The sequence below is a fragment of the Sinohyriopsis cumingii genome, chromosome 3, assembly GCF_028554795.1.
Source record: "Sinohyriopsis cumingii isolate HCF-2022 chromosome 3, ASM2855479v2, whole genome shotgun sequence".
Classification (NCBI taxonomy): Eukaryota; Metazoa; Mollusca; class Bivalvia; order Unionida; family Unionidae; genus Sinohyriopsis; species Sinohyriopsis cumingii.
Genome location: NC_142963.1, coordinates 97,330,525 through 97,357,412, shown reverse-complemented (window position 1 = coordinate 97,357,412; position 26,888 = coordinate 97,330,525). Strand labels below are relative to the sequence as shown.

General features: G+C 36.3%; 2 protein-coding genes across 4 annotated transcripts in view; both read left to right on the top strand.

Moving 5' to 3' along the window:
• Window positions 1–887: 887 nt before the first annotated feature.
• LOC149803352 (uncharacterized) lies at window positions 888–1,415 on the top strand. The gene has a single exon (XM_089953918.1). It carries the CDS (start codon window positions 888–890, stop codon window positions 1,413–1,415), a length of 528 nt encoding a protein of 175 aa, XP_089810044.1.
• An 8,480-nt stretch (window positions 1,416–9,895) lies between these two features.
• Window positions 9,896–26,888, top strand: part of LOC149803349 (sulfate transporter-like) — a 123,266-nt gene continuing 106,273 nt past the window's right edge. For 2 of the 3 annotated variants that reach the window (XM_089953051.1, XM_089953049.1), the window contains exon 1: window positions 9,900–10,345. The gene's annotated coding sequence lies outside the window, so the exon portion shown is untranslated. Of the gene's footprint in view, window positions 10,346–26,888 lie in introns of all 3 variants that reach the window. The other variant, XM_089953054.1, reaches the window with a different exon arrangement.

Here is a 26,888-nt window from a genome sequence, read left to right as displayed (position 1 = left end):
TTATAAACTTATAAAACAATGAGTATACTTTGAAATTAATAAAACACAATGAGCCTTTGACAAAGAGTCAATTTGAGTCGTATGCCCCCACCTAGATCATCAGCGAAGAAGACAAGAAGGCCTTCTACGAAAGTCTCGATGCCCTCGCAAAAGCTACCGTAGCTTGCGACAAACTCGTCGTACTTGGCGATTTTAACGCCCGTGTGGACCACGACTACGAAAGCTGGAATGGAGTATTGGGACAGCATGAAATCGGAAAAACGAACACGAATGGACTGCTTCTACTGTCGATGTGTGCAGAGAATAATCTGACTATCTGGAACACACTCTTCCGTCAGAAGAACAAATATATAGCGACTATATCATCGTCCGTAACAGTGATGTCCGCGATGAACGGACAACAAGAGCCTTGAGGGGAGCCGAGTGCTGGACGGACCACCGATTAGTCAGGACTATCCTCGATCTCAACATTGTCCCGCCACAACGCAAAAAGACATAGCTTACCCGGATCAAGTTTAACACTGCAAGGCTGAACCACCCGCAGGTGAGAAAGCAATATGAAACTCACATTGAAAACCTACTGACTACGCACACACGGATGAAGATTTCTAGATCATCGTTAATCTCTTCGCGGACGCCTCGAGACTCTTCGTACTTACTATCAGTCTGAGTTGCAGTTACTTCACCAACCTGTCCCATGCACCATAGCTCGCCCCCGATTGTGTCTATCGAAGACACCCAACCGAAATCTGTCAATCACTTCAAATACCTTGGAAGCATCATATCATCCGATGGATCGTTAGACAAAGAGATAACAGCACGCAGCAGCACGCATCAGTAGCGCCAGTCAATCGCTATAACGTCTCCGTTCTCCCGTGTTGAGCCACATGAATATCAAACTGTCAACTAAGATAAAAGTGTATAAAGCAGTTGTGTTAACAAGCCTCCCATATTGTTGTGAGACCTGGACAACATACAAGAAGCACATCAAGCAGCTTGAGCGTTTCCACACGAGAGCCCTGCGCTGGATTTTGGGCGTCAGATGGCAAGACAGAGTCACAAACCTAGAAGTGCTGGATAAAGCAGGCTTAACCAGTATCGAAGCGATGGTCATGAGAGCCCAACTCTGGTGGACGGGTCATGTCAACCGTATGGAGGAGTCTCGAATGCCACGTCAGACTTTGTGCGGAGCTCTATCTAGTGGACACAGAAAAATTGGTCGCTCGAAGGAAAGATTCAAAGACTCCATCAAGGACAATCTGAGCTGCTGCTCGATATCTGTAACAGACCCCGAGTTCTGCGCCAAGATAGATCTGACTGGCGTGCAGCTGTTCGTAATGGGTGCAAAACCTTTGTGGATGCCCGCACAACGAAAGTCACCGATACCAGGGAACCCAGGAAAGCCTCAACGTTAAGAACCAACCCATGCCTCCAGTGCACACACTGTTCCAGGACATGCGCATCTCGCATCGGGCTCATGAGCAACATGAAGATACATCAGCGAACAGCAGCACAGGATTGACTTCATCTAGCCCTGATATGGTGTTCGTTTTAATATTGTTCGTTTAAATATTTCATGAAAGGAATTGCCCTTGGAAATCTTGTGGACGAATACGTTATGGTCAACAAGTATTGGTTGCCTGGCCTGGTCTTAGGTATGGGACAAACACAGTCTACCATTTTTCTGCTAAATGTTTTGTTAAAAGCAGGAATATGTTGCAGATCAGCCTTAGATATCCTCTGTTTCGGTTTTCCTACCGTTTTACCAATCTAACAAGATCTACAGAATTTAGAAAAATCACGTTCAATTTTCATGGAAATAAAAATGATTCAAGATCTTGTGTTCAGTCTTATTGACTCCAAAATGGTCAGCCAATCGAGTTTCACCAGCTAGACTAAGAAATTCCTGTTGATATGACTTCGGAACAACAGCTGTATTTTTCACTGACCATTTGTCTCCAGCCGGTAGCTCAGATAGTATCCATGGTCTCATAAGGACCACATGATTCACAAAATAAGAAACTGGTACTTATGTGACTTCCGTTTCGCTAATAACCCTCTGAAACAAGCAGGGGGTCTCAGAATCTTGTTCCTGTTCGACAATGAGTGATTGTCTTTATGAAACTGATTAGAACAGAGAGAATGAGTGGTAAGAATGGGTCACTGTGATCAATACCGCTTCCTGGATAAAAACCAGGAGCAAAACTGACTTCATCAAAAGCCTGACAGATAATTATATCAGCTAAGGGAATAATTTCCAGATCAACATCATTCTCAAGAGCTTTTTCAGCCTTAACTCTAGTAACTGCACAAGATGGGTATAAATGATCCAAACAAGGCTTGTCAGATAAAATACCTTACCATAACTTTATCTCTTTGTATAACAATAAATGAATACTCTCAATTGATAAAGAAGTAACTGGTCCAAATGAACGTGTTGTGATATTACGTCTGATGACAAATTGACACAGTTGAGAGGAACTTTACCAAAGACGTACTCTACTCCCTGATAAAGAACACTTTCATTAAAAGAATAATTCTCAGACAAAGGCAATGTATCTGATAATAATATAAAGAAAATGAGAAGCTCCAGTTTGCATTAATAGTTTAATAGGGATATGCTTGGCAGAATCACCAATCAGTTATATAGAACCTTTCGACATGAATCATTCCTAATTCTCCATAATAAAACCAGACTGGTGTTTGTTTGACCCAAAAAATGCATTGCATTTAATACAAGACCTTGACTTTGACATCTGAGAACTAAGAGTATTTGGAATTGCTCTGTCTGTATTCTGTTTCTTATTGTTCAGTCTGTATTAACCATAAATAACATGCTCTTCTTCTTCCAATTGGTGCACGTAGGAAGAGATAACAATTTCTTATCAGTCGTATCAGAGCTTGATTTCTAAAACTTTCTCCAGATTGGGAATTGGAAATACTCGTATGAGACTGAGATTAATTTTCTGAACTAAAACGTGCTGAGTGGTAGACTTACTGACAATTGAAACTTTGCGAGTCAAAGAATAGTCATCAGCTGTTCAAGCAGCATTCTAAAATAATTTCCGAGCTTTCACTCATCAAGATATGTCTTGACACCACTTTGGATGTAATTCATAAACACTTCAACTAATATGAGTTGTCTGATGTTATCGTAATCTTGATCAAGTGAGCACCATCTATCGAATAATAACTATTTTTCCCTTGCAAATTCGAGATGGGTTTATCCAGTTTCTTTTCTAGAATTCCTAACATCCGTAGATATACCTCTGGCACCAACACATAACCCTTTAAGATGCATTCCTTAACCACACCACAGTCAGCATTTTGTTATACTGGCAATGAAATGTAGTCTTCATGAGTTTTGCTTATAAGTTTTCTTTGTAATAATTTCCAGTGCTCTCATGGCCATTTCAAGTTTATTAAATTTGGCAAAATGAGGAAAGTACTGAACAACTTCTTTTTCTTTATAAAATACTAATCTAATATTTCTGGTAACATCAACACCTGAACTTGCGTGTAAAAGAAAAGAGTGCTTTCCTCCTGGCAGTTCTTATTCGTTCATTCTACAATGCTTTTCCCTTTATCCTTTTTTCTTTTTGCACTTGCTCTTGCATCTCTCTCTCTCTCTCTCTCTCTCTCTCTCTCTCTGTATCTGCGTTTGCTGTATCTGCTCTTCTCTCTTCTGGTAGTATTTACATCATTTTATCTGAAGGTGAAGTTTTCTTATGTTTAATTCCAACTTGGCTTTTTAAATGCAGATACAAGCTTACAAATCAAATCAAAAACACTTTTATAAAAATCTCGTCCACTAAATACTGCACCAAAATATTTGTTATTTCTGCTTTCGTTAAAGAAGGCTTCGCTTCAGAAAGAATATTATATCTGGTAAGCTCAAGGAACTAGAATTTATTTAAGGATTATTACCGTTCAAAGGTAGGATTTAAAACAAAGTTCTCAATTTTAGCTGACATTGTAAATGCTAGCTGGTTTGACTAAGATTTCTCAAATATGTGAATCTTTACCAGGGACTTAGAAACATCTAAAACAAAGTGAATTTAACTTTTTTAATCAATTTTAATTTCTCTAAAATATTCTAAAGACATTCGTATTCAGACGAGAGCCCCCACGTTTCTGTTATAACACTATGGTCTTAAAGCAAGTAATAAAAAATCTGAACCAAAATGTTTAATAAATTTCAAGAAATATATTTCCTCATAATACAAAATGTTTCGGTTGCCTTATATGTGCTAAGGTGTCAACAGTCTTGATGTATCACATTGATATAATCTTGAATGTCCTTGGATAAATTCACAATTATCCCAAAATAGTGATTTAGTAAAAAAAGTCAATGAGCACTTTGTACTTCTACCTAATAACTTAAATAAAAATATCCTCACAAATTATAACTTAACAGAACTAAGTGACAGATTCCACTTGAGGGAAGTTAAGATAGTAATAAATAATTCCGATGTAAACAACCCTAACGTAAAAACCTAAGACAAAATAATAGGAGGATGAGAGTAAACGTTGATTTCAGAACATTCTAAGCTGTAAATAGGGCCAGTTCTCGCATTTAAATTTTAGTAAAGAACATGCGAAATATCAGGTAGACCAGTAATTTTCAAGGGAAAAACCAATATCCTGAACTCAAATCATATTTACAAATGTTATCTAGGTTGTAATCAATAATCAATAATCATGAGCAAAAGTTAGCTATGTAATATGTTGTTTATAAAATGATCATTACAATCTACAGCCATGGACAAACGCTAAATACACAATATAAATATACATAACATCGCGTAAATATCAGATGCATGTGTATCATCTGCTATGTATATTTAATTTATTTTGTGCCCATGACTTTTGTCAATGATTGAGGATTGAGTTTTTGTTACGCATCTGGTTTTGGTCCTGTTTGTAAGTTATAAATATATGTGTACTTGGGTTTGCGTTCATGACCTAGCTTTGATTATGACTTTAGACGTTTCTAGAACACACCTTGTTTGTTAATCTGATGGGAAAATGTCCAAAATATTATCATTAGAATTATAAAATGTTCATTGACAAGTACACTAAAACATTAATTTGGCATTATTCTGATGTCATTCAATGACAATCTGAATTTTATCATTGTGATACATCAATGGCAATGTTACATCGGCACTTTCAAGACTATAGGCACATTCACACCTTCAAGATTGGAATTCATTAGGAAGACTACTGGAATTCATTAAGAAAACTAAAAACTTTTGGACTTGTCATATAACTTTCAGGATTATTTGGGATTTAATTCACAATACTGTAAGTTCCTATTAAATTTTTACTTTGTATTCAAGCCAAATAAATTATTTGTCTTGTTTTGTTGGTCTCTTTTTCCTATTACTTATTTTAAGACCATTGAGCCATAACAGATATTGGAGGCTCATCTGGGAACCGATTTTCTTTCAAAATAATTCTGAGAAATTTGAATTGCTTTTAAAACTTCAATTGACTTTATAGCGGAATTTTCGTTGTCCCTGGTAAAGATTTTAATGTCACATAAGTAAAATAATCTTAAATGAAACTATTCACAATGACATATATTGCAGTGAACACTGTCTCACGTTCCAAAGACGAATGCGTAGAGTCTTTGAAAAATGGCGCTTGCACGACATTTTGATATTTTGGAAATAAAATCATCTTTAAAGAAACACGAAATAAAAATAGTTTGGTACAGTATTTGTTGGCAAAGAATCATTGTAAAGAAGAAAAAATTTATCTCGAGTGGATTATTAAGTCTGTATATGGTTTTGATAGGAAACTGAAAGAATTGCAGTTAAAAAAGGCAAAAGGAAATAGCGTTAACAAAGCTTCAGCTACAACAATAAATAATGAAATTACAAATTCAGAAAGAGGAATAGGAGAGGGAGAAAGAGGGAAGAGGCAAATGCAATTGCAAAGAGACAAAGAGAAGGAAATACAAATTCCGAGAGGAAAAGGAAAGAGATAGCAGAGATAGAGAGTGAGAGAAGATTGGCAGATGCACTGACAAAGAAGAAAGGGAAATGCAAATTCCGAAAGAAGAAAGGCAAATACAATTGAAATTAAAATAATTAGAACTGGCTGGCGGCGCACACTCCAGTCCTTTACGTACAAATTCAGGTTTTGATGTTACCAGAAATATTAAATTCGAATCCCGCTCGTTTTATTTTTTTAAAAAGTAGATCAATACTTTTCTCATTTTGAAAAAGTTTTTTCTCTAAACTTGAAATGGTAAAGAGAGCATTGGACCTTGTTATTATAAAGTATACTTATTGGCAAAGATCGTGAAGTCTACACTTCACTGTGAACAACAAAGTGCTGATTATGATGTAGTTGAGGAAAGTATCTTGAAGGGTTATGAGTTGTTACCTGAGGCATATCGATAAAGGTTTGGAATTGTAGAAAAGAAACTGGATAAACCCATATCGAATTTCCAAGGGAAAAAAAATAATTATTTGATAGGAGTTCTCGGCCAAGAAGGTTGATCAAGATTACGATAACCGCAGACAACAAATATTAATTGATGAGTTCAAGAATTGCGTCCATAAGATGTTGATACCTACCTTGGTGAGTAAAATGGTGGAAATTTTGGAACATACTGTTCGTAGAGCTGATGACTATTCCTTGATTCATAAAGTTCGATTTTTAATTTTTTTTGCTTATCGATGGCATTCATGTATTACTAGACAATGACCAAGCTGGAGATACGTTTGTGGATAATCTACTTGTAACTGACAAACCTTACTGGATTGAAAGGTTTATCCAATTGAGGGTGAAATCCCTGAGTTATATCCTGCTTGTACAGTTACCAGATGTGTGTCAAAGAGAGCTCTTGAGATTGAAGTTAATCAGCGATTTATTCCTTTAGCTAACATATATATTGGTCGTTCTTTTGACGAGGACAGTTTTGCTCTGTCATGTTTAATGAGCCCAGCTATAAAGTCATGTATAAGCTATAATCTACTGTCTTGGAAATATTACTGCGGCCATGAGTTTGATGTCTCAAGATGACCGCAGGCTAGTGTTGATCTCTTACGCAATGTTACCGTAACCAGCCAGAATACCGGACACTTGAGTTGACGAAGGCTTGTAGTTACCACACCTATGTGTTACATCTTAGTTCTAAGATCAGAGGGAAGCCCGCGGGGTGAACGAGACGTGTTCTTATTCGTACCCCGTTGACAGACAGCGAGGTGGACATTGTCCGCTAAGTTGGATCGGTTCATAGCGATATCCAATCAGAAACTGAGATAGAGGGCGTGAGTACTTTCAGAACTTGTAAATGAATTTAGTCTCGCCTTGGAAGATTGCTGAGAAAAATAGGGTTACTCCGAGAGAGCCACTCGTAATTTGGGGGTAAAACTTAGAGGTATTTTCTCAGGAAAGAAAAAGCTTCAAAAAGGTAAGTAAGTTATTTGCTATATTTTTGCATATTACGGCATCATAATTGTAATTATACGGATATGGAAAACTTTCGAAGACTCGGTACGCAGAAACGGACAGCTATAAACGGAGCAAAATCAAAACCTTCAATTGAATTGTGGGCAGTTAAATTAAAGAAAATACATTTATGTGCGCGGTCATGTACAAGACTTTACGAAGTGTCACCATCGTGAGACCTTTTGCAAAAATTATCTCACATCTGAATGCACGCGGGCAATTCTTATACATTCATGGGATTTTGCTGTAAGGTCAAAGTCATAGAGGGGTGTAGAAGTCTCGAACTCGGATCAGTAATAAAAATCTGAAGTCCTAATTATCCCTGTAGGGCGTTGGTCGAGCTTTAGAAGTGTGCTCATTGCGTTCCTGTTGTTACTTTCAAACAAGAGTTATTTAAAAGCAGCATCAGCAAAATATTACTGTTTTGGAAAGTAGGGCAAGGTGCTCTCGTGTTCCCGTACTCCTATAGAAGATGGTAATACAAATTTAAGAAAATAATATAGTATGGGCTCATGATTTCGCCCACGCACTACTGACAAAGCTATCCTCAAGGAAGAGAGGAATATTTCTATTTAAAAAAAAAAAAACTATTGAAAATGTCTTTGGTTGCGTTAGTAAGATCTATTTTTGTAACAAATCACCTGATAGCTTCTAGCACAGCATTATGGATTCGGTACATATGCAAACGGAATACCAGAAATTATACATATCTGACCTAGGGATAACTTTTGCTTTCAGGTTTAGGTAAGTATAAATACTGAATTCCATCCATTTCATCTGCAAAATACTCAACCAGCACATCAGGTTTTTGGATAAAGAAAAAGGTGAAACCTTTTTAAGACAAATTTCAAAGTTTGAATTGACGCGCTTTGTCTAAAATAGAGTTTCATATTAAACGAGTCATTGCTTTCCAAACCGGCGGTGAGACACGCTTCTGAAGTAGCGGCTTACCTATTGTGATGTCACTGGCGGCGATGACAATATTAGTAAAATTTAAGGCAGCAGTTGACAGATTACATTCCTATTTCTTACCTTTCAGATGCCAAATATGTTATTTCGATAGAAATGATCGCCTGCTTAATTGTAATAAACTTTCAGGTTGTTACTTGATGATTTTTGACAGTAAGACTTTTATTATAAGATGAATATTATATTACATGTATTAACATTTTCATTCTGTTGAAGTATGTTAATATTGTATAAAATGTATTAACATTTTCATTCTGTTGAAATATGCTTATATTGTATAACATGCTTTAATATTTCACTTTTTTTAAGTATTCTTATATTTATGAGCAAATTAATATGAGGGGAACTATAAACTACAGTCGAGGACGATTGGTCATATATATGAAAGAAATGTTTTTATGGCCTTTTCATAAAATTTTGGAAATGCCTGAATATCACATAGTTTCTTTGTTTTAAAGTATACAGCTGTTGACAGACTCACTCAATTTTAAAAACAGTCTACAATCAACTTGTCCCTCCCCCTCCCTGTGATGTTCGCATTTCTTCAAAACAATATGCCACCAAAATATTGCAAAGTGCCTGTTAAACATATCTTTAACCCCATATTCCAAACAATATGCAAAATGTAACAGCAGTAAATATAGAAATTTAAGGCTTGAACCTGGAAATTATTTATAAATTATCACATTGTACCCGTCCAAATTCAAAAAAAATATTACTTTGATGTCAACTCAAAACGAGGCTGTTTAAATATTTCGTGTAGGAAGTTTGAAACTTCATTGTGAATTTACACATTGATTTATGTTGAATCAACGCACACTCATGACCAGAAGTACAAGAAAGTGAGTCGTCAGTGTAAGTTCTCTGGATCTTTTGTCCGGTAAAATACTGCCCTTTTATTATGGCTAGAATCATTCTTAAATGGAAAAAAATAAACCGAGACTTAACCAGGATAGTATTAGTTTAACGCCTGACGTAGTTAATATTGAAACATTCCCGGCCTTTTCATATAAGTCGAGAAAGAAACTTCAGATGTATTTTGCCTCCTCTGAAAACGATATTCGAGGCAGTTTTGGTTCACATGGCACTAAAGGCGGCGGAAGGAGGCAACGTTTATCGGAACAGTTTCGACCATGTTTATCGCAACATATGTGATGCACTCCGCCAGAGACGAATCACCATACCCATTAAATGTACGTGCATTTCTGCAACTACAGCTGAAGTTATTTCTCAACATAACGAAAATGACGGTGTAACATTCAAGTCGGACATACTTCGTGACATCATTGCAACTCACGGGCGACAAGCCGCTACGCTCCTTGATCGCCCGGCGATCGAATGTGGTTTGCTATAATGACTTATTCTCAGTCGCACGAGAACCTTAGTTAGCTATATCTCAATTTCGAGTTATCTTCCTCGAAACTAGTTCACAACAGAGCGCATGATCAGCAATCAAGATCAAATTACTGTTCCTTGAATGAAACAAGGCCTGTAGGCATGCGTGAAGTCAACAGTCTTTTCTACTCTGTAACTCTCGTTCTCAAATTGCTCACTATAATCGTCGTTACTAATAATAGTCACAAGTAATATATTGGCTTCGGTACGTGACCACAAGTACCTCATTCCGATATTGATATTGATGTGTGGAAAGCGTTGTACTTCCCTTTAGCCGCTGCTGTATTGTTGTAGTTTAAGTGCGAGTCGTTTTACGGATATGGCATTAGACTAATTTGTACTGACAAAATCCAGCATATACCCTCTTGTGCTACATTCAAAATGACTTGAAAGCCGAATGTGAGGTAGAGAGTATAAAAAACATTATATTTATGTGCAAGTTAAAAATACTTTAGAGGAAGCAGGAAGATATTCTCTTGCTAAGTGTTAACGCTTTGATCGCACGATAATCACGGTAAGTTGTATCATAACGTAATACTAAACTTATTAATGTGATAAATAATTATGTCACTGAAATCTCTCTCTCTCTCTCTCTCTCTCTCTCTCTCTCTCTCTCTCTCTCCGAAAAGAGATCTTAAAAGGCCAACACTGTAAGCAAACGGGGTAGGCAGCTAGGACAAGGAGGGGTGGGTGATATTCCAATTGTCTGAAAATTAAATCCCAAATAACAAATTGGGTTCAAGAATTGGCATCCTTCAAATATTTTTTTCCACATGAATCGTGGGAATTCTTCCACATACATCGTAGGAATTATCAATATTTTTCCACATGAAACATGGGATTATCAATCTTTGTGCCATGTACTACGTGGAAGTTATCAATATTTGTACACATAAAACATGTGAATTATCAATATGTATCCATATGAATCGTGGGAATTATCAATATGTATCCATATGAATCGTGGGAATTATCAATATGTATCCATATGAATCGTGGGAATTATCAATATTATTCCATATGAAACATGGAATTATCAATATGTATCCATATGAATCGTGGGAATTATCAATATGTATCCATATGAATCGTGGGAATTATCAATATGTATCCATATGAATCGTGGGAATTATCAATATTATTCTATATGAAACATGGAATTATCAATATGTATCCATATGAATCGTGGGAATTATCAATATTATTCCATATGAAACATGGAATTATCAATATGTATCCATATGAATCGTAGGAATTATCAATATTATTCCATATGAAACATGGAATTATCAATAGTTTTCCATATAAAACGTGGGAATTATCAATTATTTTCCACATGAATATTCTTAAATGTCAAACGTGGGAAATGTCACTGTCTAACCCTACATCACCTTGTTTCTGTTTGATATTCAGTGCCACCCATACAGTACCTGTTAAACTCTTGAACAAAGTTTACAAGATTTTATGTCAAACCCCTGGGTTTAAATATAATGATGAAATAACCTATTTAGTGACTTTAGTTCTCATCACACTCATAATACATGTATGGAAACGATGGAGAAGCCAGGGATAAGTCAGTGTTTATTGCAAACCGAAACTAGGTGACTATCGAAATTTGACTGCACCGTCTGTTATCGAACTAGACCGCAGGTTTGCTAAAATCACAGAATTCACGGATGAATGCAGAAATAAACAAAATATATTCACAAGGTCATGGCAGGTGAACTCAACATGATTACAATCTTTCTTTTAAAGATGTTATGCTCTAATTGAACATTCTTGGCCAAGTTTCATCTGTCACTGAATAGATTTTTAATATATAACTATTATTGTCCTAGTCTGGACAAGACATTAAAAACCAAATGCCAAACAAAAAAGAAAAAGAAAAAAAATATTTTGAGAAAGAGCAGATTACATCTATTATCAAATCTTTTTAAAATAGCTGCCTCTATTCATGTGACAACAGTTATCGTTGACATTCAGCAGCAAACAAAAGTTTAAAAAATCAATAATTGTAACTTGTTTATGTTTTAGCTAACACGCTGTCCAAATTGTAGACCTTGAACCTAAGATGAAATTTCGTGCTTGTTGAATCAGGAGGACACTGAGCCTGAAGTTGTTGCATGATATACATTATCAACAGCAAAATCATTGGGCATTGTAATGTCGTACAAACAGCATTATCTAAATAATAGACATCGCATGTCGAATGCTACAAAAATAATCATTTGTAAAGAATTATGCATAAACATTATAGCTGGAGCGGTAATTGAATGTGAGACTTATTTCCTAATAAGCTCAGTTGATCCGACTTGGACATCATAAAACTAAAAGCGAAATTTACATTTTACTCTCATCTGAAAACAAGTGACGTTACACAAGTCACGTACTTTTTAACTGTGTGACGCAAAATCTCGAACTCAAAATCAGCCATAAAAGTTGTATTATTTCCAAGCCCGCAAATGTTGCTTACTATTGGTATTATACGTCCTGGGCTCAGTACTCGAGGAAGTTATATTTTCTACGTTCTTACATTATTCAGATTTGAATAAACGTTTCCAATGTTCATGTTTTAGAAGATGAGTCTTATTTTCGAACAATTGACTAATGACTAATTTCCATTAAATGTTTAAAACAAATGCATTTTCGCGTTGTTGTGGTCATCGTCCTGTCACAATAGTGTTCAGGTATAAAATCATATTTTCACTTCCATTAGTATAGTATAGCGCCTAATATTTAGAAGCTCTTAAGCGCTTTACAATATTAGATAACACATAAAAAATATACAATGCCAAGATAACCCAAAACATAGACCATGAAATTTTTTAAAGAAGCACTTACAACAAATACGGAAGTAAACGTCATTAAGTCTTTAGTTCTATTATTGTAGTTGAAATAGTGAGTTTTAAGAGAACTCGTAAATGAGATCACAGTGTCATTGTGTCTAACATATATGGGTAATTCGTTCCTCATACATGGTCCCTGGTGCGCGAAAGAAACTTGCCGGTATGTCATCGTTTAAACAGTGGGAACAATGAGAATATGAGTGCCGGAAGAGGAGCGTAAGTTTCTAAACGGGGTATAAATATGGGTGTGGCCAGATAGGTATATTGGACCGGAGCCTGACTACGAAATTTAGCATGGTGAACAGATTTTATGTTTGATTCTGGATCGAACGGATAGCCAGTGAAGGTTACTGAGCGGGGGCGGGGGGGGGGGGGAACGTATGCTCATTTCTTTGTACTCTAAGGTTTCGTACTGACTGTTTAAATTTAATGATGTCATTGCTGATATGTAGTGCTTCAGGTAGAGGATGTGAATAAGAAAGTCTGTGTCTGGTGATTAGAATGGCTTCAGTATATATATATATATATATATATATATATATATATATATATATATATATATATATATATATATATATATATATATATATATATATATATATATATATTTAAAGTTGTAACATTAAGATAGAGAAATTCTTAGTATAGTGAAATGAAGAAAACAAAATCATTAGAGGTAGGCTAGGGTGGCATTAAATGTTTACTTATTAATTGCCAAGTTTGGCACTAAAATGTTCTGACATGTACTGTTGTTATTCACTGTAACATAAAAGTGCTGCGTTGTGGAATTTTCCGTTCTGGTTCTTGCTCCTTCTCATCTTTAGCCATTACTCGTCATTAACATGTGCTCTCTTTGGAAAATGTAATTTTTCTCTTATTTTTGTTCCTGTAAAAGTTTGATTTATCCCTGAGTTATGAATATGTTCTATACCTTTGGTAAGAAATTAATTCCCGTATATACCTTCAATAAACTGGTATTTACATTGCACTATTAAACAGTATTGATTTGTGAACGATAGTCAGCAACCAACAAGCAATAACAAGATATGTTTTATACATTTGACCCGAAAACGCCATCTGAGAATTTGTGATCGCCTTTGGTGACCTTCGTGATCTCTAACATTAACATAGGGGAGGGTTGACAGAACAACGAAAACATTATCTGCCAAACTGAAGATCCGCTCGACAGCCAGCAGTTTCCTATTTTGTTGTTATTGTTGCTTTGAACAGCACTTTTGACACATTAATAAGTATATCATGCCGAGAAAATGGGACCTATCGACACCCTCTATGGGTAATCCAGCATAGCAGAATGTAACCAATAGAGCGAACGTATATGAGAGAGAGAGAGAGAGAGAGAGAGAGAGAGAGAGAGAGAGATTTATAATTTATCTCTTTATATCTGGATTTGAATTTCGGGCATCAAATACATAAATTTCACTTCTCAGACAAAATATTTGTTGTCGGCATAATTTCGATTTATAACAGTATCACTATCCATTTAGGTGTTCATTTAGAATACAACGCAAATTCACTCCACTTGACCCAAATTATCCTACTGTACAGATTGTCGTCCCACGAAGATAAAGAGTCTCATCACATGGTAGTATTGCATCACGTTTCCCCGGCACATGATCCTGGGGCGGCCTATTTTGCAGCTTGAATAACTTTTCGAGCATTGGATGCGGATAGTAACACGTTCTTTCCTGAAGATTAAGTATACGTGATGAATGAATGGGAGAATGGGGACGTGACTTTAAAATGAAAAAGAGAAAATGCCCTTCATACTAATATAAGATAGCCCAGATAGCAGATCACCAATGTAGAACGAAGGAGATCAAAGTTTCGTGCTCCAGTCCGGCCAGGCATTTCTTCCCGAGATATCTTTAAACAATGTGGATATACACAGCCATCAAAATATTAAACTTGACATTAAAGTTACAGAGTTATTTCCATTACATATAGAGTTAAACGTTGCATGCGGGGTCTGCTTTAGGCCGATTGGAGCGATTTGACCCCATGAGACCCCGCGCTCACTGGGGCCCCGCGCGTTAGTAATTTTTAAAAATATATCTTTTGAGAGAAAGTAATTTTAAAGCGATGGAAGTAAAATTTTAAGTTCACTATTACATAAAAGTGTTTAAAAGTTTATTTTCAAATGCCGTACTCACAGGGGGCCCCGCGCGTAATTCCAGGGAATCCCTCCAAAAGGATCCAAACCGGGCCCCGTGTTTGCTGAGGCCGTTCCTGGTTACATCCTGTTGTCCAATCAGTTGCTTCTTATTTTTCTTTCTTTGTTATTGTCGTTGTTCAAATACCGCCGGCTTCAATCCCTTTCTCTCTCTCTCTCTCTCTCTCTCTCTCTCTCTCTCTTATCTTTCTTTCTTCCTTTCTTTCTTACACTTACTTATATGTACTAAGTTACTTCGTTACTGACTTACTCATTTACTAATTTGATGACATATATACTTTTGTCCTTTCTTCCTTCTTTGCTCCTTACCATTCTTTCTTGTTTTGCATACTTACTTAAGTACACGCTTACCTACCACCTTACTGATGGCAGGATAAAGAGCAGATTAAAATTCAGGTCAGTGGTCAAAATCGAAGGTCTACGAAACGGTGAACTCATTCAACTGAACAGAAAACGAGCATACCATACACGTACTTAGCTTCAGTTGGAATTGTCCCTATCTTGTGTGTATCAGAGTCAGAAAATTAACAAATTTGAGCTGTAACAGGTAAGGAACAGTGTGATTTAACAGTTTATGCAGCATAATTACATCTTTCTGTTTTCATCGGAGATCTTTCTGCCTGTGGTTTTTCAGATCACGTACCTTTGATTCGTATTTTTACAAGTTTTTTTTGTTTTCAGTGATTGTAAGGATGTTACAGATGTTTGTAAAACTTAAACCTATTGAGAGAAAAAAAGAAACAGCATTGATCCAAATATATTAGGCTCGAAAGCAACACTGAAAGTTTATAAGTGGCGGATAATTTTTGTCTTCGTGTAAACGGTCCCTGATTCAGTAGTTCAATAGTCTATTATCATAAACATTTACATGCTGTTAGAATACATATTACAACTACTGTGTTGTTATCAAGTGCTATATGTGCAACCTTAAACAGAAAATTCAAAACGGTAATCATCAAGAGATGGAGAAGAAAGGACGGACAAATATATATAATCTTTGTAATATATTACTCTATAAATATTAACCTGTCTTTTATTTTAAAATCTTCATAAACAAATTTCGCTAGTGAACATACTGTTTTCTTATTTCTGGAAGTGAACAATTCAATGTATTTGTGCGTTGGTGGTTTATTCTATAAGTACTTTCGACATAGGTTTATACGCAAGCTAGTAGGACATACTAAAATAAAAAGTAGGACATACTAAAATAAAAACTGAAATTCATCATCAATATCATGGTTGGCACAGAAAATGCAACATCTTTCATTTCGGTCGATTCTATTGCTTCCATATCTCTATATCTCTTCTATATCGATGTTTATGGTTATGCAAGTATTTGAAATAATCTTCGAATCCGAAGTAGATTTTTATATGCTTATACATAGATAGTGGTTTTTTTATATAAATAGAATGTTGTGATTTGTTATTCCAGTCTGATAGAAAAAGCATCTGTAACTCTTTATTTAAAAATTTGAATAAATTTTGAGCAATTTACTGAATCAGGAAACATCCACACTTTACCTAAAACCAAATATGTTTAAAGTCTCTTTTAGGTGTGTACCCCAGTTGATATTATTGGATTCATTTTCCACTGCGGCATGATGCCCCAGTGCTAGAAATCACTATAAACTGCCACACTGCGGACATCGTATCGATATAACTGAAAAATTGTCAAAGCTGCGTTAAAAATCCAAATCACACACACACACACACACACACACATTTTCAACTTATAATTGCCTTTATACCGTAGTTCTATAATATATGCAGACGTTTTAATTCTGAACCAGTATTTAACGAACTTAACCGGCCTTCAATAAATAACCCAAGTTCACCGTATGCACCGACGTCAGAGGTAGATATTTTATTGTGTACCAAATATTTAAAAACATTCCTGGTACAAGTTCATTGGCGTCAACATGGTGAAAACCCAATACCTCTGATGGGTAATTCAACACTGGAACAATATAAATTTCAAAATCTTTAGAGAATTTTCATTGCCAGTTAAAACAAGACCATTAATTTCACTTAACTTATTTAGACGCTCTGCAGAAGAAAGAGAACAAAAATAAAAATTTGACATAGGTGTTTCTGAAACACGGTGACCAGTCATTTTTATTTCGTTTTTCAAAAGCTGGTATCATTGTAGAAATCTAGACAACGTATTTTGTTTTTAAAAAATATGGCTATAAAATAAGATGTAGAAATGTGGTATTTTTTTTATCCGTGACAAAATTCCATTCTTCCCATTATGTAAATTCCAATTGAGTGAGTCACATTAAAAGGCTGCACTTCATTATCCTCCCTTTTTTTCATTTATACCTACTTACTACAGTCTGATGTTGAGGTTTATTCATCGATGAAAAATGTCAGAGTAAAGTAAGTAGTCCTCTACCTTACAATAATTAAAGTCATTTTACTGTTAATATACATGGTTATATCTAATGTGTTTCGATGAATTACTGGTAATAATTAAACCAACGAGGTGTAAACATTATGACGGCATTTATTTTCTGTCCGAACAACTTTAAATGTATTTAGGCATGATATTTTTAAGGAGAACGTTATTTCCAAGACTGAGCTATTGTAACTCAATTCTGTCTGGTTTATCTCAATATCTACTCCAGAAACTTCAAAAAGTTCAAAACACAGCTGCTCGGATCATACTTAGAGTACCACGATCAGAGCACATTTCCCCTCTGCTCTGTACCATACACTGGCTATCCATTCGATCCAGAATCAAACACAAAATTTGTTCTCTGTGCTACATTTCACTGATGGACTCCAAATACCTAACCAACCGCACCCATGTGTAGATACCAGCAAGATACTTACGCTCCTCTTCTGATAATCGTATACTCATTCTTCCCACTATGAAAACGAAGTCATGTGGACAACGTTCTTTTTCATATCAGGGCCCAGCAGCGTGGAACGAATTGCCCAATGAACCTAGACACCAGGACACAGTGATCCCATTCAAGAGTGCTCTTTAAACTCACCTATTTCGACTGCAAGAACATACATAAAGACCTAATAATGTTTCCATCCTTAAATATTTTCAGCATGTTTTTATGTTTTCCAATTTCATGGTGTTTGTTTTATGTAATCATATCATTAGATGTTTTTGTTTATGTTATAAGTGTTATCTAATGTTGTAAAGCGCTTAGAGCTTGTACAGATTAGGCGCTATACAAAGTCCTCATTATTATTATTATTATTATTATTATTATTATTATTTTAATGACGTAACAACGCGCACTCTTAACGTTTTATCCATGCAATAAGTTATATTGTTTTTGTTGGTAATATTTATAATTGGCACAGTTAATTCGTTCACTCAGGGTGGAAACATCCAACAAAGCTATCTTATTTTCTAGGCTATGGAACAGGTAAGTGAAAATAAATTAGCTAATTAATTAGTAGATTTATACATGTTGGCATAGCGATTAATAGGTTACTGCATTTGTATGGGAAAATATGAACGAGTTTTTTTTCGGATGGATACTGCACGACTTTGGGAGTGCAGTATATCCATCCGACAAAAAGAGTTAATATTTTCCCATACTAATGCATTAACCTTTTTATTATATTCTAATTTTCTTATTCTACCTAAGGCTTAATTATATTTTAAAAAATACACTACAAGAAACAAAGTAATTGAATTTATGTTGTATTCCAAACTAAATACACAAGCGCAGAATCATCAGTGCACAACAATAATATTAATGAGCATATAATCAGCCCAGCGAAATTTGAACTTAGTCGCGCGCTCGACGTCACTCTCAAAAGGATTTGTCGTTTAGGTCTACTTAAAGTTGAAATTCAGAGTCATATTGTGAATGAATGCGCATTACAACAACTTTTCGATTTTTGGTCTGCATTTTTTGTTATATTTTTGTAAATTTCACTAAATTTCTTGATTATGGACTGGTTTTATCTGTGTTAATTCGACATGAAGTACATCTCATTTGAGGAGCGAGGGAGGAGTCTTGACTCATCCGCATATGTTTTTCTGTTCTTTCATTGAATATCTGGAATCATAATGTGGGAAATATGTGAGCTCTTTCAATTATAATTATCAAAAGACGCTAAAGAATATAATGTTCATTTCATTTTGAGTGCAGTACGGAGGGTGTTATTGCACCTGGAATGTTGTCGAACCTACATTGCAATTTTGAAATGTGTAATCAAGCATTAGAACCCATGACATAGTTCTTGTAATTCGGATTTGCAGAACTAAGAAAGTACATTGTGAGGAAATTCAGGATGTAAAACTGTAAGTGTATTTTTTACCATTTTTATTACCAGCTAAAGAAGACACGTGTATGCTTTATCACTTGCAAGCTCTTTGCAGAGATCACAGCAATGTTATGTCCTTTACGGCGTCTATCGCTAGCCTAAATCTGAAACATTGTTTCAAAAACGTTAACGTGGAATATTGCAAAGCAGTTGGTTGTGGCAGTCCATGAAACATATGCTTTAGTTCATTCAGAAACAAATTTAATCAACCAAAACGTAAAGCATCTACCACATGAGTCTACATGATTTGTTTACAAATTAGTTCCTAATACACTACTACTGGGCACACGTTTCGTGCACATGCATGCTATATGAAAGTGTTCGATATCGTAAAATACTGCACAATTCTGGCAATGTAAAGTTAACTGATACGAAAATGAGAATATAATAATAATTCATATCTAAGATTATAGCATAAAAAGTGTTTCGCTTATTCTTCGAGGGGTTCCTTAATCTTACGATCTAGTGGAATATCAATCTGATTTAAATCAGATCTCAGCTGTCCTACTTGAAGATTTGACGACGACCGCTTAGGGGTCATGTTCTGGTGACCTTTGAATTAGCTAACGAAAATGCAGCTTTCAAAAATCTGAAAATAAATTAAATCGTTTGGTACATATTGATGCTCTTCATCCACACTGCTCAGTTTCCAAACGCAAAGATATAAGACTTCATCTGATTGGATGATAAAGTTAGCGATTATGGTAATAACATAGGTTACCAGAAAATGATCCCTAAGTGCTTGCAGTCAGATCTTCATGTATAACAGTGGACATCTGATTTTAATCAGATCGATGGATTATTGAACAAAATTGCAGTCCTATTATGTAATTATCATTTAATAATACGTCATGCCAATCTGATTAAAATCAGGATCTCGATATGACGGAATAGATGCACCGATAGAACATTCGTGTTTGAGTTGCCCTTGATATTCCCAGTCTAGTTATTTTTAGTATCCTATCAGATGAAACGTTACATATCGTGTTAAGGGGAGTTATTGTAAGTAGCGATCTGCTCCGAACGTCGTTTTTCACTTTCAGCAATATGAAAGCTGTAATTTGATTGGTGAATTAATAGATCAAATGGACATGACCATCGATTTGTGTCCGTCAGATATACTTTTTTCCTAAGTAGAATTCATTTTCATCATGTTGCACATCATGCAGAGATAAATAACAAGGAAAGCGCGTGAAGCCAGGCATTGGAATGTACCTCAAAAGCATGGCGTCAATCGGAATTTTTTTAATGTAAATTGATAATAAAAATAATAAAATCCTAAAGACTGCCAAATAAAACCTTGAAACGTCACATATTAATATCACAGAGAAGTATAAGCACTTGCAGTTATGTCTGTAAAAAGAAATCTAAATTAATAATATAATTAAACAAGAACTTAACGAAACACTAGAGATATGGTATTGCATCACATGACAAACGCTGCCAACAAGTATCAGAAGCACCAGTCGTTTCATAAACTATACAATTTAACACGCATTCTATAAATTATTATTATATTCAATGGCGCCTCGCGTTCGATACAGTTTCCTAACGTGTAAGATTCTAGCTGATGATACTAATAGTGACCGTTTTAGTCCAAAATGTTATTATTTGATCGAGTATTACAGTTAATTTATCAATTAAATTCTATTCTTAGACCTCTGACTAACTTGATTTTAATTTGAAAGATAATTCAATAAGTATATTATTGCTTATATAATAGCTGGTAAATCTTTCATAAATTGATCGCAAGGTGACTCCATTCACTATGAAACACTCAACCAACCAGAACGTTCTTTTTGAATCTAACTCTGATAATGCAGTAATCGAATTGACCAAACAAAAGATAAAAAGTCGCCACAAAGAAGTCCACAAAACAACCCGGACTTTAATTTCTTTATTTTTATTTAATTTAAATCAGGATTATACGATTAGTAACATTTGTTAATTTATCAAATCTCATTGATAGTGTAACATGTGGAGCATGCGGTCACATCTCAGTCATACTGTAATATGTAGAGCATGTGGTCACATCTCAGTCATACTGTACTATGTAGATCATGCAGTCACATCTCAATCTCAGTCATACTGTAATATGTAGATCATGCAGTCACATCTCAATCTCAGTCATACTGTAATATGTAGATCATGTGGTCAATTCTCAGTCATACTGTAATATGTAGAGCATGTGGTCACATCTCAGTCATACTGTAATATGTAGATCATGCAGTCACATCTCAGTCATATTGTAATAGTAGAGCATGCGGCCACATCTCAGTTATACTGCAATATGTAGAGCATGCAGTCACATCTGTCATATTGTAATATGTAGAGCATGTGGTAACATCTTAGTCATACTGTAATATGTAGATCATGCAGTCACATCTCAGTCATACTGTAATATGTATAGCATGCAGTCACATCTCAGTAATAATGTAATATGTAGAACATGCAATCACATCTCAGTAATAGTGTAATATGTAGAGAATGTGGTAACATCTCAGTCATACTGTAATAATAGAGCATGCGGTCATATCTCAGTCATACTGTAATAAGTAGAGCATGCGGTCATATGTCAGTCATATTGTAGTATGTAGAACATTTGGTCACATCTCAGTCCTACTGTAATAAGTATAGCATGTGGTCATATCACAGTCATACTGTAATATGTAGAACAGGTGGTCACATCTCAGTCATACTGTAATATGTAGAGCATGCGGTCACATATCAGTCATACTATACTATATAGAGCATGCGGTCATATCTCAGTCATATTGTACTCATCACCGTTCCACACAACGGAATCAGATTACATACGCTATTGTTTTGCTCTTTCCGTTGTTTAACATGTTGTATGTATGTATATGTGTGTGTGTGTGTGTGTGTGTGTGTGTGTGTGTGTGTGTGTGTGTGTGTAATATTTGGATTTTTAACGCAGCTTTAACAATTTTTCAGTCACATCACTACGATGTCTGCATTGTGGCAGTTTATAGTGATGTCTAGCACTGGGGCATCATGCCGCAGACATGTAGCATCACGTCCAACCCAGTCATATTTTCTTGACACCAGTCCGACCAGTCCTAACACTAACCTCTTAATGCTGAGCGCCAATTATTATTGGTCGTGCCAAAACCTTAGTTTTAATTTTCGAGAGTATGGGCGGGGGGGGGGTGCGCTTTATGATTTTGAACTTATCTAGCATGTTTCCACCAAGTCAAAAAGGGTGCACCTCAGGAATTTTAAGACAAAAACAAACAAAAAAGGCCTAGGAAAGCCCACTTTACGCCGTCCTGGGCTTTGGCAGTGTCACTATACCGCAGTTGTGTCAGTTCTACCGCGAATTGTTTTACACTTGTAAGGCCCTGTACTATATTTTTGGTCAAAGCTACTTCGAATTTTGGCAAGCGTTCTCGGGGATCCAGCAACGCCAATGCAGCTCTGCGTTAGCGCTTTTATTTTCGCCAAACTACCGTAATTTAAAACACCCGCTTCACGAAAAGCTTGGTTCAACATGTTACTCCGTGTGCTAAGGATGCCTTTCCATATTTCTGGCACATTCGAAGCCGGAATCACGGTTAGGTCTTTCTCAAGTGGACCATCCGTTGTTGGTACTGCCGGAGCCACGACGCATGCCTTCCATGTATTTGCGATCTTCTTCCAAACAAGGACGAATGTCAGTGCAGTGTCCATTGCTTCCCCCTTCCTGCTTTCAAAGCTCATTCTACCTATGAAGTGCACAGCTTCTCTTCTCTCAGTGTCAGTTGATAGATTGTCACGTAACGCATGTCATAGCAGAATCTGCGAGTTATTTCGTTGTTACGCTTGCAGCTACAGTCAGATAGGCGAGCACTTGCATTCTCATAGTGGCGGTAAGCACGACGTGTGCCAAATGCTTCGCGATCTTGTAGAGGCAACCGGCCACCAATGCCATACCTTTTCTTTGCTTCTTGTACGTCTATCTTGCTACAGAGGGTACCACTCTCTAGGATTGGTTTCTGGCATAGCTTGCGTCGAGGTGTCATCTAGTTTTTCTAGTATTTCGACTACTCCTCTAACGTTTCCAATAGGCCCCTCCCAAGATTTCGATGAATTTGCTTGTCATACCATGGCTTTTGCTTTGCTAACTCGACATTTTATACTGCATACTAGTGATTTTATATTTCATACCCAGGATTGATTTGGTCATTTTTATTCAATCGGCGGCAACGTTGTTGGAAGATTCTGTACCCATGTATAAACTTGTCGAACGCAAAGCACAGCACAAAGAATAGTCTTGCTTGTTTGATAGATTGTCCAACTGTTTATTCGAAGGCTGTACAGCACGACGAGCCCGTGCTCTTCTGGATCCTCCAGCGAGACCGGTTCTAAAACATCTTGCACATCTTCAGCTGCGCCGTTGTAGAGCTCCAGATCAGAGAAAAAATGAAACAGATATAGTTCAGTGCAGTTACAACAGCAGATTTGCACGCTATGAAGTAAAGCACGTTGTAAAAATACTCATCAGGACCGACTGCATAGTTTGTAAGGTGATCACCTGGCCTCCCCTCACCTCGCCGACTTCGAAATTCGAAACGATTTTGTAATAGTCATTTGCAAGGATTCCTTATCTTTCAAAAGTGATATGAATGTACCAGACGTGTTTGCAGACATTGTGTAGAACCTCCACTGCATCAGGCGTCTCCCATTTTCTCACATACCTAGTTTTCTACGAGGTGCTGCACGAGCCTCGGCTGACAGAGGAATCAAGATAAAGTCGGCTTCGTTGTCACTAGAGAAGAGTCCATAACCACTAGACAGGGAAATCCGTTTGAAATCGAATAATGATGTTTTCAGTGTCTCTATCGGAATTTTGCACACATCGATTTTTACCATAAAGTTGGCGAAAGGTTTGCTGTCGAAATTGCCCAGAATGCTTTTTGCTCTAACGTGGGGGACAACAGAAGCCTGCATATAGTCGCAGGATGTTCATTATGAATTGCTTGCCATGGTTTCCAACGTAGTTATCTGCAGGCGGCCGAAATCTATATGGCTGTGCCCGTACCACTCATGGTGACGACGATCTTGTCTTTGTCCATTTTTCTTCCTCGTGGAACAGGCTAGACAGTTCGTTCAAGCGACGTTGGAGACAATGATGCTGTCGTTGGCAGAGTAGGTAGATCACGGCACTCTCTTCTGTGTGCGGATGCCCATAATCGTGAAGATGGCATATATTATTAACATGGTTGCTGCACGGAATGGAAACCCTAGAATGGTTGTTGTATGCACTTTGGTTACCGTGTCTCTAATTGCAATGCTTTGTCATACCTTGCACAAAAGCAGGAGATACATTGCTACGCACTTGACTTGTGCATGTGCTGTATGGTAGTCTCTCGAACCGGCAGTCCTGTTTAAAATGCGCTACGGTAGGGGCGGAAGGGCAGCACAAAGTTGCGAGCAGCATTCGTTTTCTTCCCCACTGGTAATAGATTTCTGCCACTAAAATATAATCAATTGGGCACTGACCCTCTAGTTAGAGGTTGCCGAAAAAAGCGATATCTCTGACCACAATTACATTATAGCACGGTTCGAAGAAAAATGTTTGCGGCTATTTAAGACAAGCCTATTTTTGCACGTGTGTTACCTGTTTTTTGAAATATAGTGCTCGAGCAGGCGTGGGGAGGGGGAGCATTTACAATGATCTCTATATTTCAGTCTTAAAATTCTTAGGGAGATGACCCTTCTTGGCACGCGAGAAACGAACCAAAGGCTATGGGAGGACGGTCACTTTTGCAATGCTTCCGACACGGGTGATATTGCATATATGCCAATATTGTGTTCAAAACCACATAGAATAAAGGATCGATTGTGGTCTCAGTATCAATAATAATAATAATAATAATAATTATTATTATTATTATTATTATTATTATTGCTATTATTATTATTATTATTATTCAAGACTAGCGTTATGCTTAATATATCCTTTTCACAATGTAGTGGTTCCCTTCACAAGAACGTGTCTTAAGCAGAAGTATTTACAACTAACTTTCATTTTAAACGAAAATGTTGTTAGCTACATGTATATGCGTATATTTACAGGGATATTAAAAAATAAGCCGTAAACTTATTTTAATACATGAAGAGAGAGAGAGAGAGAGAGAGAGAGAGAGAGAGAGAGAGAGAGTATGTTGTTAGCTGTCGACTTACAATGCGCTGCTGGATACCGAGTTAAAAGCAAAAGTGAATTACTTTAACAAACATTAACCTTGACTGGGTAAATACACGGTATGTGGGTGGGGACAAATAGTGAAGGAGGGATTAAAGTTGGGAGCTAAGCCAGTGGGTGCGTGCAGTCAGGAAGTCACGACAATTGAATACAAGAAAACAAAACTATCGATTGGATTATCAGCTAGAAGTCGACTGAAAAAATAAATTTATCCACACGTTCCTGTGAGTGAGTGCTGCCGAAGACCGACGACTTCAGCAACACATAAACTAAAGGTAGGGTTTGACTGCTTTATTTGAAATAGCGGAGTTTGTAAGCTGTGTTATACTTATCCATACCTCATTGGATTACTTTTCCTTTGTAACAGAAGGATAATTTGATGTCAGTAAGTCAGTAAGTCAATTTATTAGGTTAGTTCAGACTTCCTTGAATAAACTTAAAACGTTGCATTCATAGAAGTCTCAGTGTCATTGATACTTACTTTCCACTAATACTGTATGGCTGTAAACCTTTAACCCAGCGGATTAGGATTGTAGTGTTAGCCTCGCCACCCATCAAATATATAAAAAAAGAAGGAAATTTAACAATATTAATGTTGATATCCGCGATTATTATCAAAGCAGTCCGACGACCCAGTTTGCTTTAACTGAATTAGGATTGCATATAAAATTGTTAACTTCGGGACCAACTGCAAATAGATATCGTGCATACAAGCAAGGCAATCTTTTATAAACATACATGTATAGAATATAAAAGACTCTTTTGAATTTTATTTTTGTCCAGATATAAAATCGAGATCCGGATGATTCATTCTTCCTCAGGTGTTCGGCTGTTACTACTATACAAAAGCCTTGCACGTCGTTTTGGTGATGAAAACTATCGAGATATACACAAATTGTCCCTTTGGAGGGGATACTGTCAAGATTTTGACACGTAAATCATGTCTAATTATAATGACAAGCGAGTTTTTTTTAATGAAATAAAAATAGGTATCAGAGGTAGTCAACCGTACTTAATGGAAACAAACACATCAGTTAAACAATGTCGTAAAACTACTGGTTTTATCGATGAATTTTATCCATACCGCGCGCACAGTTCCCACAACTGACGTCACAAGCTCGTGCTTGCCTATTAGGTTGTCTTGTAAAGTAGCTCGGCTGTTTAAGTAGAGGCCTGATTTTGTTGATAATTATATATCCGTATCTCCTATTCCAGGGAACGAATGTGCGTCATGACCTCATAGTCTGCACGCTATCTCAGTTAGTCAAGCCATCATGCAGAGTCAAAGTATTGGTTCGTTAGTTTATGTGGCTTTTGCTGTCGTGATGGGGATGTAGGCATGAAGATCGGAAACTCCATTAAATACTGTTCATTCATTTAATTTAATTTTGAATATATATATATATATATATATATATATATATATATATATATATATATATATATATATATATATATATATATATATATATATATATATATATATTCGTGGTTCTGAGAAAAATTGCATTTTCTC

Coding starts and splice junctions, on each gene's coding strand:
- LOC149803352 (XM_089953918.1), top strand. CDS start 888: ATGAATATCAAACTGTCAACTAAGATAAAAGTGTATAAAGCAGTTGTG.